Genomic DNA, 17,528 nt, shown 5'->3' with positions numbered 1-17,528 from the left:
CACTGGAAAGTAAAGGGATGTCAAATTGAAATATTTCATACGGAGCACTGATTTTATTGTTGAGATTTTGCTAGCACAGTACTAGTGTAGCTTTAACATTTGTGCCTAAAAGATTAGAAAACTTCATCAGAATTGTATTTCATTTTATTATTAAACATGAATCAAGGTACATCCAACTATTTCTTGGAGGTACCATTTAAGATTGATTGCTCTCTATAGTACATGAATTACAATATTCTAGACTCGTATCTTGTACTCTTTTCATATACAAACACACAATTCTGATATAATAAACTAAATGAAAACAAAATTCCATGCCATCAGCAAAACAACATTTAACTTTCAGGAACACCATTATATTTCTAATGAAACTGAACATAAACAATAATTTATTTTTATTAATTAAAGCATGCAATTAACTAAACATTCTGTCACAAAATAAACATCTTTCTGTAAAACATAACACAAAATATTAAGGTATTAATGAGGAACTCAATAATGACTTATTGATATTACATTGATCTTGAGACTTACATATATATTTGCATCATTTATTGAACACAAAAAAATCCCTGAATATGTTTTGTTTTGAATGTTTACTTAAACACAATCACACTGTATCATGCTGAATATATACAAGTATTAATTTTTCTTGAGCAAAGAATGGTGATGATGATTACAGTGGTAGTGGTGGTGGTGGTGGTGATGAACTTTCCTTGGACCTTCAAATTATTCTTGCAGTAAAGAATTGTAGGTTTGCAATTTATCTCACTAACCAATAAATAAATGTCTGTCAAAATTCAGTGGTCCCAAATGTGCACTAATACCTAGACGTATATTTTCTTTGAGCTATTCAAAAACAGGATCTAAATTGCATTTAAGTTACTCTAGCAATGAATGCACAGACTGTACTGAAACCTTTGCTTCTCTAACATCAAAACCAAATTGTACCTTATCAAGCAGGTGTACTTCAGTCCAAGACTATACCTGTTAAATCTTTAAATTAGCTGGAAAAAATATACATATATCAAACTTGTATCAACTTTGTTTAAATTAAGATTAATAACATTTTAATTTAATAATATCTTCAGAAAGTATTCTCTTGGAATTATGTATGCAAAAAAAAGAGATCCATATATTAAGAAATAGCAAAACAGGAACAAATTACTACTGTGCATAAGAAACACTGTAAGAACAAATAACTAATATTGTGTGTAACAAAAAAACAAAACAAAAAACAAAGCATGCACAGAAACAGAAACTTATTGTGAATCAATGACTGCTGGTTTAGCACTCCATACTGGAACTTATACATAAAACCCATTCTAACATTTCATATCTTCTCTTGGATTTTGTTTCAGTAACTGTAAACTGTTATGCAGTAAGTGAAAAGCTGTTCAGTTTTACACAGACTATTTGAACTGAACAAGAACTTACCTGCCAAACAGAAATGATCTTTAAGAATTCTGGTATCTAGCATCCTCACTTAAATACTGTATTATATGCTCTTCTTACATGAAAGGCAGCAGTGACTGCTGCACTGATGAAGACTGTTGATGTTGCATTAGTGGCTGCTGAGGACAATGATGTAGAGGCTCCTGGTAGTGCTGCATTAATGGTTGCGGTTGACAATGATTAAATGTTTCCTGAGGATGATGAATTAAAGGCTGCTGTGGATACAGCATCACTGACTGTGGCCGTTGCTGCAGCAATGAGTTCTGTTGTACAATGTCATTTTCTGGGTGCATTTTTGTATTTTGCAACTGGTTTTGATACTGATCAGATCTAGAAATGTTAAAACACATTAAACTACTTTTATTAACCCTGTAACATTTTTCATATGTGAAATATGATCATACATGGATAAAGTGTACCATTTAAAATCCAAACTCAACAACATTTGCATACTACAGTATAGAAATTAAACAAGCAGGTTGCCTTATGTAACACTCTCTTTCAACCTCCTCTGTAAGGCTGCTACTCATAGAAGGCGTGCAATAGCTATGCAGATGTAGAGGTGGTGTGTTCGCAAGCTGGACGTATGTTCGTTTTCAAACTTTATTTTGCTTCAAAATAGTTTCCTTCTGTTCATGAAGCATTCAGAATGTGTATCTTGGCAAGGAAATAACAAATAAGATAAGTATACACTGACTGGTAACAACATTTTGGAAATGCTTTCATACTGATTTGAAACAGTACATTAGCTGCAACAACAGGACATAATTGCAAAAATTCAATACTACCATTGGTTTCAACATTTTGTGCATGGGGGGGGGGGGGGGGGTGTAGTAGTTAGGGTTGCATTTTAAATGGAACACCCAGCATAATATATATATAATATATACGAGGTGCACAGAATATCAGAAAGATTTTAACATATTTTCATAAGTCATATTAATATACAGTTAAGCAATTTAAGACATACATTATCATAAATCCTGGTGTGAAATCATAGGTCATGGTCTTTGATCAATTAAATTCCTTATTTACATGATTTGCCATCATGGCTAGATTTAACATTAATGCATACAAGACATTCCAAAACAGATTTTCTGAAACAGACTATGTATGTATGTATGTATATATGTATGTATCTATCTATACTAACTTTATAAGTACTGTGATCCTAGCAACAATGCCAAATCTCAGAAATGCTATGTACTGTTCTTAATAATGTTAAATATTACCTATTAGTCACTGTATGTGATATTTCCATTTGTGGCCTTATTGCCATAACACATGGGTATGGAGTATGATTTGGGCCCTTGCACTGCCTGAAAAATTACAATATATAAGCATGTTTCCAGAATGACCATGGTTCAAATTAAAGAAGAAAACAAGCAAAGTCAAACTTGTGAAATCTGAATACCATTTTCTCAGTATGCTCTTTTCCTGCATTCAGTACACAATTCATACAAACCATACAGCACACATGACACAGAAATTAAAAATATAATTTAAAATATCTTAAATATTTTTTTCTGAACAGGCTCTGACTGGCAAAAAACTGTTTTACGAGGGTCGCTCATTAAGTAATGCCCCACATTTTTTTTCTCAGCCAATAATGAAGATAGAAAAGTGCACTTTTACATGCTTGAGATTTGATGTTTCCCGCGTTCGTGTACGGAGTTTCAAATGATTCCAACCGATAGCGGAGCTGTAGTGAACTGTTAAAATGGCGTCTGTGAACGACTCTCGTTACAAACAACGAGCTGTAATTGAATTCTTTTTTGCTGAAAAAGAAACTGTGGTGAACATTCATAAACGTTTGTGTGCTGTGTATGGAAGCTGTGCAGTCGATAGGAGCACCGTTGGTCGCTGGGCTAAGAGAGTTAAAGCTTCAGGAAGTGAAGAAACCGAGCTCCGTGATCTGCCGCGCTCTGGGCGTCCTGCCACAGCCACCACTCCAGACATGTTGAACCGCGCGGATGCCATTATTCGTGAGGATCGGCGCATCACAACTCGACAATTGGCCCAACAGCTTTCAGTCAGCAATGGAAGTGTGATTGCAATTATCCGGGCTCTCGCATATTCGAAGGTGTGCGCAAGATGGGTTCCACGAAGTCTCACAGCAGACCACAGGCTCAAAGGAAAACAATTTCTTCTGAATTGTTGGAGCGTTTTGATGCTGAGGGAGAGGTCTTTCTGTCCCGGATCATTACAGGTGACAAAACCTGGATACACCACTTTGAGCCGGAGACAAAAAGGCAGTCAATGGAGTGGCATCATCCTCAATCACCGAGAAAGAAGAAATTCAAGTCAACTCCCTCCGCCGGAAAAGTCATGATGACTGTCTTTTGGGACAGTGATGGGGTCATTCTTGTACATGTGATGCCAAGAGGTGCTACCATCAATTCAGACGCGTACATTATGACCCTGGAAACCCTCAAGAAGCGTTTCCGACGAGTTCGGCCTCACAAGCATCCAGCAGAAATTTTGCTCCTGCACGACAATGCACGCCCTCACACAAGTCCGAGAACCCGGGAAGAAATCACCAAATTTGGTTGAACGGTGCTGCCCCATCCACCCTCCGACCCCATCTCTTTGGACCACTTAGAGATGCTCTCCGCGGAACAAGGTTTGAAGATGACGAGAGCGTGATTCAAGCAGTGAGGACATGGCTACGTGCACAGGACAAGAGCTGGTACCGGCAAGGCATGCATGCACTTGTTCCACGCTGGCGTAAAACCGTACAAGTTGATGGGGGATTATGTGAAAAAATAGTATGTGTAAAGGAAACATTGATTTATATTGTCACTAAATTTCAGCCATCTTGAATAAATATATTCTGAGAAAAAAAATGTGGGGCATTACTTAATGAGCGACCCTCGTATATTGATCTTCTAATTTGAAAAGTGCCTTTGTGTTTTAGTTTTCATTTGTTCTAACACTTCAATAAAATATTTTCTGTCTATCTTGTTATTGTAGTTGCATATATTAATTTTAAAACATTTTCTTTCATTTTACTGCAGCTGAGATAGTTCAGTCAATAATACAACTGGCTACCGGCCAGATAGCCAGTTTTTATTCCTGGCAGGAGCAGAGATTTTTAAATTAACTGTTATGTCCAAACCAGATATGTAGACTACTCAGCCTCCAATGTCTTTCTCTAGAGATAAAGACAGTTGAAACACCATGCTGACCACTCACCTCCATGTAGTACTGAGGTCTGCAAGTTTAGTTTTACCTCCACATCTTCGACATTACATCATTGCACACTGTTTAAGCTGTGGAATACCTCTATTTTCATCATTACCATATTTTACAATACTGAGGGATAATGGGAACGACCCATTCATCAAGTGCCTGAGCACTAACGGTCCCAACTTTTCTTTGGCTCGATCTATAGACATTCGGTAGGACTCCTTGGACGAGGGATTGGCCCGTCGCAAGGCCTCTACCTATACACAGAACAGCACAACACAGAAAAACGCGGACAAACATCCATGGCTTGAGTGGGATTCGAACCCATGGTCCCAGCGACCAAGCAGCACAAGGCCCACACCTCAGACTGTGCAGGCACTGCGGACCCCATATTTTACTATATGAACATAAATTCTTTTTCTTTCAAAATCAGTATGTAACTTTCTTGTTATACTTCCCTGATAGCCTGCAACCCATCTTTTATTATGGCTCCTTTTCAAGTGACTGAGGAATGGCAGAAATAAGCAACTCCTATGATTCATACTGTTCATCCAGCAATATCAAGGTTTAGATGTGAAATATGTAGATCTCACAGTGGTAACGATATGCAAGAAATAAAGCCATGAATAAAAAGATCAAACTTTAGACCAGAACTTTAAGTAGATTGGATTCAAATGGCTCATGGCTCAGGAACAGTCCAGCACCTGAAATAAACCTCTGTGTGGTTTCAGAGCATAGTCATAGTTCTGGAATGTTTCTTCTACATGAATTTATGTCATAAGCTTTTCAAGCACCATTATTCAAAGAAAACATTTCTGCATGAAAGACCTGTTTTAAATTACCAGCAAAGGCAATTACAATTTTTCTGTCCATTACTACATCCAAAATAATTTGGGAATTTACCAAACCTTTAACAAATGAGTACCAGGCAGCCAAGCTGGCTGAATATGGCAATGATGAAAATAACTTCACTTTTATGTTACAAAATAAACACACAACTGACCTGCATGTCTCCCTCATACAATCTAGATTCAAACAGCAGAATACTTGGTCATCTTTGGGTGGAATGTCTGCAAAGCCACAGTAAGGACATGTTTCCAGTAATTTTATACCACGCATTTCCATCTCCTTCAAATGCCGTATGTGGAGAAGACAGGAGAAAGTGACAGGTTTTACTGCTTTCTGTACAGAAATAAAATTACAACGGTAAAACAATATATTAATCATAACTGTTATACCTGTTACCAACAGTAAAACCCAATTAATCACCAAGCATGCAAGCATCTTTGGTTGAATTACTTTCTGTGCTTTCACATTTATTCAACCCTCTTGAAACTATTTCAGTTTGGTATGTAACTGTATTCAAGAAAAGAGTAATTATATTTAATGATATAAACCACATTAATCTCAACTCCATTAATCTGTATTTACTCACTCAAAATCACTAAAATCCAAGGCTAAGCTGTAACAGTTATAATCCAACATACAGCAAGTAATGCACATTTCAATTTTTTTTTAAGATTTAATTTTTTATGGTGTAATGGATGGGGCGAGAGGTGTGAACGGGATATTGGTCAGTAAGTCTGAAGGGAAGAGACCGCTGGGGAGATCTAGATGTAGATGGGAGGATAATATTAGTAATTTCTCCTTTTGAAACTGTCCTCCATATTTGAAAAGTTCTATATTTAAACCATCCAACCCTAGGCTTTTCCTATTCTTTGCCTTTTTTAGCACATCATTCAATTCCCCCATTTTTTTTAATATCTGCTGTTTCATTGCAATAATTGTTGTCGTTATTTTCTTGCGATAGTGAATGGGAATCAAACCATAGTGTTTTATAATGGTTAATCCATTCTTCTTTAGGTATTATATTGATATGGAGTTTATCCTTTGTGTAATTTCTTATAATATTTAAACCCTCTCCTTTGTGGTCCTGTAATATTGCATTCAACTGATTTTACAAACTTATCCCAATCTTCCCTTCTGTACTTTCTAGTTAATTTTCTAACTTTAGCTCTAAGTTTCTTGTATTCTGTATAGTGTTGTATTTGTTTAGTTTGCAAATAAATTTTATAACAATGAAGTAAAAATGAAAAAAAGTGTGTTATGAAATCTGAAAATTTTAAATAAGGTCCTCTCACATACAAATGGGCACAGGCAAGAATAAAAGTATGAAACTGTGTTTTATGTACTAGAGATTGCTCATATCAATGTTCGAGTCTGTTACCTCCATGAGAACTCATAAAAAACAATGAATTAATAGCCACATCATACCTTTAACACTTCCATGCTGAATATATACTGGCATTCCTTACGGAGACATGAAAATGGATTTTCACATCCAAGGAGTCTGGAATCCACCACACTAAATATAAAACATTCACATAAATTACTACAAGAATCTACAATGAATAATGAAAAAAACCCTAGGATAACAATGTTACTTACTTCTGGATGCAAATTTTACAGAAGTGGTGGAACACGCTACATGGTGCCATATCCTCAATCATCAGATCAGTAACACCACAGCGGCCACACTGCTGCAATTCTCCTCTTAGTTTTGCCTTACAAGAGGAATGTATACATTTTAGAGAAAAATACTGAATACATTTCCTCACAGAGGTTAAACCATAAAGGCTCAATTGTGAAAACAACAGAATTTTACAGAGCCTCAGTCATTTATTCACTGTAAGCCAACAACAAAGCTTAATATATCCTGAATTGAAATTGCTTGGTTACACATACGTATACTACTGGTTTGGGTAAATTTTAAAAAAACAAGACAGCTTGTGCTTCAGTATAGTATAGTACAGTCCAGAATAATGCTATAAAACTCTCTACTGAGAACACCAAGGCTTGGGAATTGGAGAGCCAAGATGTGATACACTAATATATGTTGTAACTCTAAACAGAGACTTTGCACTTACCACTAAATAGTCATGTCTCTAGAATTTCACTATATGTATTTTTTTACAGTTCCTATTACTTATTAATTTATTGGGTTGATAAAAGTAAATTACACATGCCAAATCAGTGCTATACCAAATAATAATTAAGAATTTAAGTGGAATCCCAAATAAAGAGCATGGGATAAGCTATTACCTAGAACAATTATCTGTACATTAGTAGTATTATATTAATTTATATACTGCCTTGCTTGAATCTTCACTAAACACAGACCCACTATAATGTGACCACTTATTACATACAATAAATAACTAACTAACTAAATGGCTTAGGGAACTAGAAGGAATTTAATCAATATCTGAAGATTTATAACTTTCAACTTTTCAATGGCTAGTTCAACTTCATCTAAAGTACGTTCAGGCACCAACAGTTCCATATGTATTTTAATCCAACATCAACAGTCCCATTAACATTTAAGAGCTGATTAAAGAAATTTTTACACTTATTCAAAATTTTGATTGGACCTCCCAGTAAGTTGTCATTAATATCCTTTACCAAATTCATCTGAGGTTGATATCCCTTCTTAAAATAATTTATGCCTCTGTACAGGTATCCGATATTTTTATCCTTACTATTTGTTTCAAGTCTTTTCTTATTCCTAAAGGTTCTAGCTTCATGTCTCTTGTTACATAGATTATCAGTATGAGTTTTGTTTTGGGTCCTGCAACCATTGAAATTTTGTTTTCTTCCTTCAGTCTATTAATTTTGAACAATCTTCATCAAACCATGGTATATTTTGCTTTCTACTGTAGTATCCTAGTTTCTCTTTAGCTGAAATTTTGATGCAGTCTCTTACATTTTCCCACTACCTGTTGATATTCACACTGTATCATCTTTATCTGTCTATAACATTTCAAACCTATTTGAAATATCAACTTGATATTGCTTCTTTACCTCCCCACATTTAATTTCTTTAAAATCACATCTTTGTGACCACTAATTACAATACAATTTAAAATGTTGTCACAGAGCATTGATTTGTTCAAAAACTTCAAAATTTGGCTACTGATTAAATAGTTCCAAAATTACCTTCTTGCAAGTCAGTATCATATGGGTTCTCTGATATTCATTATAGTGAAGTCCTCCTGCATAAATTCAAATTGCAAGTATGTCATGGGCACATTCAGTCTCAAATGACATCTATATGAATTCCAAAATGTGTAAATGATAATGTAAAATCCTTTAACAGCCGAGTTTATTCAGTGTTAAAAGAAAATGACTCAAACAACTTCTATCCAGTTACTTATACTCATTTCTTTTATACATAAAAATAGCTTATGTCTGATACACATGAAGACAACAGCTGTATGAATGTATATCTTTACATGCCATTCATAACAGTTTCAATTTATAGAAGGAGATCATTGTCCACTTACAATTTCAAATGTAGTTGTTTTCTTCCTCTTTTTAGATTGAAGATGGTTTTCAATTACTCTCTTATTTTCAATAAATGTCACCTACAGGAGACACAAAGAAATATATACATAACACAAAATCATATTTCAATGGCCAAATATATATGTCTTTCCAGGCATATTCTAATTATGTTTTATAAATATGTGAGTCTTGTAACCCAAACTCTCTCAAATTCTTTAAATCTTGGCAAATTCAAACAACATAATTCATACTTACCTTACAACATAATGAATACTTACCTCATGTACAAATGACATGCTGAGTTCATGTGGTTTTGGACACCCACAACCTGTACCAATTTTTCTGTTTGTTCTTCTCTGAGATGATCTCCATACATCAAGTTCATCGCATGATAATGTTAAGCTTTGCCTGTTTTTCTCAAATATAAATGCAATATCAGGAAATGGAATTTTCCTGTACTTTGATTTAAGATACATTAATGCAAGACATTCATCATTATACTTTCTTTCATTACTTCTTTCTTTTCTGAAGTATATGAATGGATCAGGTATAGCGCGAAGAAATTTTTCAACACTGAAAGCATCTCTGATTTTTTTCAGAAATGCCTCTATATAGTCACGTGAGAAATAAATAATTTGTTTTTGGACCGGAAGTCGCAACAATGGAACAGTGTACACCACCTGGTTTTCACACTCAGTAATTGTCATTTTAACTGGCAGTAACTGGACATCTGGAATGTAGTCTTCTCTTTGTTCATCTGCTGTTGTTACTGATGATGGTAAGGCTTGAATGTTTTCATTACAACTTGATCCTTCTTCCACACTTTCTGTAACATGTGAAGACATTTCAGAAGTACTGATGTCCAACTGGGAACATATTGTGATACTTTGTTCTGTATGGTCACTGCTGGCTTCATCATGTATTTTGTTAATAGTTCCACACTCACCATTACCATCTGTTTGACTCACAGAATTTGATTCTATTACTCTTTTTAGCTTTTTCACAATGTTACTTACACTGTCACTAATTTCTTCCTTTGCAATAGGTTCATTTATTGGTTCTCTTTTACTTCTGCTCATCACCTGATTTGAAATTTTATTGGAACAAGAATTATTCTTCATACCCATATATTTTTCCTTTCTTACACTTTCATTACATGGTGTTTTGAACTCTGTCTTAAATTCTTCAATAACAGAATTAGAACTTACATTTTGTAAGTCTTCCTTTTTAACATGATCTGAAATAGTGGAACCTGTTTTGTGATTTTTAGTATTTTGTTGTGTTCCGTTAATCCCTGGCCCTGGTTTTTTCATGATAACTTTAACTTTAATCTTTGGCTTTTTCAGATGTGCTTTTGAACCATTCTCATCATGTTCATTTTTTATCTTCCAATTAGAAATTTCATTTTTAGGATGTTTGACTTTTGTTAAGAGTTCATTCTTAGCATTTTGTATCTGTATATTGTACTCAGAATTTATGCTGTGCTGCTTTTGTTGGTAACACGCAGTTGCCTGCCTTTCAAATGCATGGGCTTTGTCAGTAGTCTTCATAATTTTCATTGCTTGTGATACCACTTCCTTAATGGAACAACATTTCCTTTTCAGTTCTCCACAACCTTCAGACTGTTCTGACAGATCATCAAGCTTACTGCTTGCTTCTAATTTACATGAAGCTGTATCATTTAAGGCACATTTATTGTTTAAAATACCAAAGTTAGATATTGCTCTTGAACACTGGGATGTGTGGGAGCTGAGGCTTTTCAGAGACTTGATATCTTCATTATTACACTTACTTTCCAGTGTATCTGAATCTGAAATAGTAATAACTGGTATAAATTTGGCATATCTTCCTAAGAATTTAACATCTTCAGTGTCATTTGTGTCAGCAAGAGTAATAACTGAAGCATTAACATTGCTGGCAGGATTTTTAAGAAGAATTACTTCATTACAATCATCTGTGGTAAGGTCAATAACATCATTTCCAACTTCCAAAGTGTTCATTTTCACTTCCATCTGATGCCTGGAACAAAACAAGCTCTTACTATGACAGCATGTTCAAAGCAGGTATTTAGAAAATTATGGTAAATATTAGAGCTTCAACATCTGCAGACAGGGTAACAGATCTTTTCTGAACATAATTTGAATTTAATACCCTCTGAATCAACAGCAAACAATTCTAAAACAGTAAACAGACAAAGATTTAGGGTAAAAGTTATGAGAAGAAATACATAATATATTTATTAAAGTCTATTAACCATTAAAATATAGTGGTATCTGTATGTAACATCTGATTTTCCATTTAATAATTTTGTATTATGTCCACAGAACGTATTTGTTTGTTTTATATGATTCTCAGAATAAACAGCAATCATTTCCTTAAACAGTATTTACCAAATGATCTTTGTGATGGTGGTGGCTTGTATTTTCTTAGGAACTGAATGGCATAAAGATGTATCCTTCATATGCCAAACATTAAATACAATAAATGTCAAAAAGGAGTTTAGCATTTACCTCATCCAAATATTCTCAGCTATTATAACTACACACCTGCAAGCAATAGTGATTATGCTTTCTTGTGTTATTTTTTATAACACCTACCTGCATTACGGAACGAAGACATATATCTACCTTAATCGTAGTATATAGTAAAACATAATGTGACATTACCTCTAAAGAAAATATTTCATCTTATACCTCACAAGTGTATCATTCCTATAACAGCACAATACTAGCTGCATCAGTAGGGATATCAGATTAAGCAGATAATATAAATATATTTCTCGATTATGATAACAGATTTCCCACCAAAGTAACTTTAAAATTAGAACTCACCCCGACTACTGACTGACAGGTAAACTTAAAAACCAGAGATTATAAGTTTAATAATACTCAAAGTTTGCTTTCTATTATCTGCTGCTCCCATAACCTAACTTTGGTTACTGTGGCCTTACCGACCACAAATAACCAACATGTAGTGTCCTCCTGTCATTTATCCTTAACGAAACGTCAATGTCGGTATTAACAATTGTTAAACGTCGAATTGAAGGTAAACAATAATTGCCATATAGAAGGCCTCATTGAATACAGATGTGCCCAAAGCAGCTCCCCCCTCCTTAAGTTAACTCCCGAAAATTAATATTGTACGTAAATTGTCGTCTTTAGCAATTACGAAAAACATCTCTGACATTACTAATCGCCTTAGGCATATGGTAGGACTCCTTGGATGAGCAATCACTTTGACAAAAGACCTCAGGCCAGCATAATACAGGAAAAATGTGGACGGACATCCATACCTCCAGTGGTAATCGAACCCATAATCCCAGTGCGTGATCCTCTACTGCGCCGCCACTGATCACCTTTGTGCATTAGTATGAATAATAATTTTGCATTTATAATTTCAGACATAGTTTGCATGATGCAGGAGCTGGAGAATGATATTGAATGTACATTGTCATATGCAGTTTTATCTTAAATTTATATCCATTTAAATGTAAAGTAAAGTGAAGTAAAGCTGTCCCACTGCACACCATGTAGGAGCTTTCGGGCAGATGCAGTCTAGCTCCTACCCATCCTTAACCTCAGCATTAGGTAGGGGTCAGTGGTCAGCAACACACCCTGGCCACACTTAACCTCCAGGAAAGGATCCCAGAACCCACTAACTAGGACGCTGGGTGGGCCACAAAGCCAGTCTGCATGCAGAGACTATATAATTTAAATGTTATTGATATGATAATTCATAAGATGATGGTTTGTTATAAAGCGTACAAGGTCACACTTTATAAAACCATTCTTTATGTAATACCGCACTGGATGTTAATTGCACAAGAGTTGGTGTATTATCTAAATTCAATTACTTAGCTTCATGTCCACTGGCCTATGTTGAGATTTCCATTGTTGGTCTACGGTGAACCACGGTTGCATTGTCTGTGCCTGTGAACTTCAACGTTGCGTGGGTATGAATTGTATGATTTAATATGAATTAATTTGTTTGCCACTGATGATGACCTCTTGAGGTCAAAACGCATTTGTCACCAAGTGTCTTTTCAAAGTGTAAACAGTTTTGTTTGTATGCATGATTTTATATATCAATACACTGCATGGTAAGCAAGGTTTTAAGGTTGAATGTTACTGATGCAATTAAAAAATGAGGTTGTGAATACATATCCTATATACGTACATGTAGCATGCATGTGGCTACAGATCATGTAAACGCATAAAATAATGCACTCACTTCCAGCTTCTTGTAACAGAAAATTTCCTTTTTACTAATAAATATCGAAGTTACTTATCAATTAATGTTTGTAAATGTGACCTATAAAGAAAACAAATAGAAGAAAAGTAAAATACAACCCATCAGCATGAGATGTCATGGAACTGATGATTAAAGTTGCCCATTCATGAAGCAATCTGTTAATGAAATGTGCCAACTGTCCCCATTGTCAACTTAACTACACTTACGACAGCCATTTGTGTACGATACCAAGTATTATTTGTTGGTAGCATATTATAAAGCTGCAGATCAGAACACATATTTATTCTTTCCTTACATTTTTCTTTTTCTGTTCTTAGAATACTTATTATGTTCTGTTTTACACATTTTATCTTTATTTTTTATTCACTGTTTTTTGCCCCCTCCCCACAGCCTTGCCATCTTAGGTGACCGTCTAGTTTGCCTACTGGTTAAACCAGCTGCCTTTGCATTGTGCTCTCTAATGAAGCTTTTCATTTTTAAAATTGAATGGGGATAGTCCAAGGATCATGTTACCACATCCAGGTATGCATAGAAGTTTTGAAGTTGTTGTTTTCTCGTATAATTATAACTGAACCTGTCTCTGAGCCATGAAATAATTGAGCTTGCAGTAGCAGTAGTTACTTTCACACATGAAATTCAAAATTGCTGTCAGCTGCCACTCAGTTACATTTTTGTTCTGAATACCAACTCACATGTGTGTGGGTGCATGCATGCATGCTTTTTAAGTTGCACTACAAAAATGCAGAAAGAATAAATTAACCTTGAGATGGAAGGAGAAGTGCTTTCATTCATATGAGATTCAGATTGTCAGCAATTTCACAACCAGAAAATGTTGGCAGTGGTGGTGGTGATGTGGGTAACATACCAGTAATTGTGCATATCAGTTCTGAGGATGGAGTTATCACAGCACTGTGCTTATGTACAGACAAGTGCCAACAAGTGGCAGATGAACTAGAACTTTGAGAAAGAAAATAATCTGTCTAGTATACCCGACTAGTCAGTGGCAATTTTTGACAGCGTGCCATTCCACCACATTAAAATTTACATCTTGACTCTTGTAACATACATGTATTTTTTAAGTACATTTCACGTTGAAAGATGCCGGTACAATTTATCGTGTATAAAAGAAATCTTTATATATACTACATGGTGAATGTTCACTGCTGTTCAATTTTTTTATGTAATTCATTCCCACACAAGCTATTAAAAGTCGCCTGTGTTGGTCTTCTTTCAGGCACTTGGTATGGAAATACAGTGCTACTACAGTGAGTGTATGCTGTGCATTAACTAGCAGCCAGTTGCTAATTTGGTAATATACAGCCTTTGTGAAAACACCAATGGAGTGCAGTTACAGAAATAAAGGTATAGAATTAGGCATAGGATCAAGAAAAAAGAAAGAATGGAGTGTGGAAGAAACAAAGAAAGAATACATGCTGCACTACAAAATAAAAACTAACATTTTCTAATAATAGTGTATAACTGTTGTTGTGCAGGGCTGCATAACAAAATATGCAAAGGCACTGAACATTCATCCTATATATTATACATACACAGGGGTCAACAAATGTTGACTCACTTCACCAATCAGACAAAAATCTTGCTTGTCAAACATTTCCTTGATGAACAGTTTTTGTTGGCAAACAACTAATTACAATTTGGATTTGAGATTATCACAGCAGTGAGTCTGAAGATGGCTGTCTTCTGGATTGTTGCACTGTGTAGTCTGGTAGAAATTTACCAGCATTTCAGAGGTCCCTGCTCATCACCCTGACGATGGAGGCAGCAAGAAATCTCTAAAACAGACTAATTACAACTGACCAGCACAGTGGAAAGGCAAGACACTACTATGGCCAGCTCTTAGCATCTTACACATGTTGAAACAGAATTAAGAAAAACAACTGTCAAACTGTATTTTACTCCAATCACTTTTTCCCAAATTCCAACATTCACACAACTCAGTATCATATTAGCAAAGGTTATCATACCAATAGCATTTACAACAATGAAAAAATAGTAGCTAAACTTTTTCTTCATTCTTATTGATTATCATGTATGAAGTATATCTGAAAACCTAAAAAATTATGAATACTGTCAATGGAGAGGGACTCTTATGAATAACAATTAATAACTATATAATAAAGTATTTATTTATATTTTATGTATGTACACATTACTAATAGCAAAATACTGTGGAAGTAGATATCATGTTCCACTTGCAAATTAACATACATTGTTTTCACATTAAAATCTCAGTTTCATGAAAAAAGAAAAGGCACGTCAATGACATCACTTGTATCTCACCCTCATTATTAAGCACAATTTAATTTCTAAATAATGTACACAACAAAATTACATAGAATTTCTGACACTTAAAGTGCCTTACAGAAATAAACAAGTGGCAGTGGAGTTCTGTGAGCATCACCATTGGCTGAATCTCTAAACTGAAACATTCACACGCAAAATTACAAGTGCATACTATGATTAAGGTATCAGAAAGTTTTCACTAAAAATTACTATAACATAGTATAGACTTAAGAAGTTTGTTAATGGAAAGTCTTTGACTGATTATGATACATGATGGTATGATGGTATGAAGGCATACTTCTTGGCCTTTTGTTCCTTGTTATATTAAAAATCTGATGTTAGTTTGAAATTGTTTCAACTGTCTTCCAAAATGTTTACTTCAATGGTATCCTTGCAAAATATGCTGAAAATCGAGAAGTAAATATGAATCTTTACTTAAGAGATGTATTCAAAATGAATCTATACAAAGCAACATACAATTTACACTATTTAACATTACTTATTAAATTATACTATACTAGTTATGCATCTTGGTCACCATTGTCCGTAATCAGTATCTTTAATATAACACAGTTATTAAGGCACTTAACTGGATTACCTCATCATACAAGACATTTCATTTTAAGGACTGAGTGTCCACAGATTAGTAACATCAAACACCATATAAATAGTATTATTTGGATGGCTGTTTAACTGGTGGTTTGCCGCTGTACATTGAGACCTAGATAAAACTAGTATAACTTGGTACACTTCACATGTCATATAAATTAAAACACAAAATTGACTTCAGAGTAAAAAGGATTCTTGCTATGATTTTGAGCTAATACAATCAGTATACAGGCCACAAGTCTTATAAATTACAATACAAACAGAGTTCAAAGAAAAGAGGACTTTAGTCATTTTCATGCCAGTAAAATTTACTTATCAGTTACTGTTGTTCTTAATTTACATATGGAATGAGATTTACTGTTATTTTAATAATGTATTTGAAGAAAATGATGTAAATGCAGCAGGAACACCTAACACTGCCTTAACAGTCTGTTTTAATATAATGAGTATTGTGCCACTCAACAGTGGGTGTGACTAGTGGTGAGTGTCATTTCCTCTTACTTATGCCTGTACCTGATTTCTCCAGATGAGGGCCATACGATGGAAGTTGTCCAGCCTGTGTACAAGATTTGCAACAAAAGCGGGCATAGTATTTATGTGTACAATATTGCCCAGCCACAATGAGGCGGCAATTGGCAAAGAATGGATTATCTGTGCAGTTCGGATGGATATACACCCCTGAAATAAAGTTTTGAATTATTTCTTAAAATACAATACAGTATCTTAAGTGTGTGTAAAAACAGTCAGAGAAATGATACCAACAGCAGTAAATTTAAGGCAATAAGGTCTGGAATACATACCTATGAAGAAACAGAATTACCTCTGTCTGTTTCTGTAGCTGTTTACTTGAATTAGGCAATCTGATTTTATTACTACAATTTTTATGTAAACCAGAAGCTATGGTATAGTGTGTTAAAAAGTTTCTGCCACTCTAACTTATCTATTTTCCAATACTTCACAGAATAAAAGAACAGGATCAAAATGGAGACATTATGTAAGCTATGCTAGAAAGCTGATTATTTTGAAACTGATTCATCCTTAATAGTCTACATGTCACTAAAACATTCTATGTTAAATTTTGAAATGAACAGACTACAATTTATTTTACAATTCTCTGAACTTTAAAGAATTTAAATGCTGATTTAATCCAGCTGTGAAGTTGTGTATGGAAAATTAAATATCCATATCTCAAAGATTAATCAAGGTAGTACATATCCTACTACATGGAACTGTGTCACATTCAGGTAAATGTATTAAACATGCACAAATATGGAAAAGATTCAGACTAATGACTGAAGGAGCCAAAATCGAAAGTGGCACACTCTAACAGTTGTGTCCATCCAGAATGGGCCAATTATCAGTCTCCTGTATTCTGA

The 17,528-nt window shown here is 34.7% G+C and overlaps 2 protein-coding genes and 1 long non-coding RNA gene across 13 annotated transcripts in view; 1 reads left to right on the top strand and 2 right to left on the bottom strand.

Moving 5' to 3' along the window:
- Positions 1 to 126: 126 nt before the first annotated feature.
- On the bottom strand, positions 127 to 12,108 carry LOC110827321 (uncharacterized). Of its 6 annotated transcripts, XR_002542272.2 has the most exons (9): positions 11,379 to 11,525; positions 9,267 to 11,007; positions 8,988 to 9,068; positions 7,093 to 7,208; positions 6,919 to 7,009; positions 5,648 to 5,826; positions 2,688 to 2,774; positions 1,438 to 1,785; positions 127 to 1,007 (listed from the first exon to the last, which is right to left on the bottom strand). XR_002542272.2 is itself a non-coding variant. In XM_022058892.2 (8 exons), exons 2-8 carry the CDS (start codon positions 10,998 to 11,000, stop codon positions 1,512 to 1,514), a joined length of 2,562 nt encoding a protein of 853 aa, XP_021914584.1. In that variant the 5' UTR covers positions 11,001 to 11,007; positions 11,820 to 12,108; the 3' UTR covers positions 127 to 1,511. The 6 variants fall into 6 exon arrangements, 5 of the variants coding, with proteins under 5 accessions (XP_021914584.1, XP_021914582.1, XP_021914583.1 ...); XM_022058892.2 differs by lacking the exon at positions 11,379 to 11,525 and adding an exon at positions 11,820 to 12,108 and having other exon boundaries at positions 127 to 1,785; XM_022058890.2 differs by lacking the exon at positions 11,379 to 11,525 and adding an exon at positions 11,655 to 11,813 and having other exon boundaries at positions 127 to 1,785.
- A 126-nt stretch (positions 12,109 to 12,234) lies between these two features.
- LOC110827322 (uncharacterized) lies at positions 12,235 to 15,395 on the top strand. The gene is made up of 3 exons (XR_002542273.2): positions 12,235 to 12,355; positions 13,630 to 13,761; positions 14,474 to 15,395. It is a non-coding gene; the product is annotated as an uncharacterized LOC110827322 (long non-coding RNA).
- Positions 15,365 to 17,528, bottom strand: part of Ppn (proteoglycan-like sulfated glycoprotein papilin) — a 186,285-nt gene continuing 184,121 nt past the window's right edge. For 5 of the 6 annotated variants that reach the window (XM_087348661.1, XM_087348656.1, XM_087348660.1 and 2 more), the window contains 2 exons: positions 16,666 to 16,830; positions 15,365 to 15,946 (listed from right to left, as the gene is read on the bottom strand). In XM_087348661.1, coding sequence (XP_087204787.1) covers positions 15,918 to 15,946; positions 16,666 to 16,830 — 194 coding nt within the window. In that variant the 3' untranslated portion in view covers positions 15,365 to 15,917. Of the gene's footprint in view, positions 16,831 to 17,528 lie in introns of all 6 variants that reach the window. The other variant, XM_087348657.1, reaches the window with a different exon arrangement.

Source organism: Zootermopsis nevadensis, unplaced genomic scaffold, assembly GCF_977971745.1.
Source record: "Zootermopsis nevadensis isolate Lab colony 2312 unplaced genomic scaffold, Znev_1.0 Znev_ptg000013l, whole genome shotgun sequence".
Lineage (NCBI taxonomy): Eukaryota > Metazoa > Arthropoda > Insecta > Blattodea > Termopsidae > Zootermopsis > Zootermopsis nevadensis.
The sequence above is the reverse complement of the archived record's forward strand: the minus strand, read 5'-3'. Positions and strand labels throughout refer to the sequence as shown.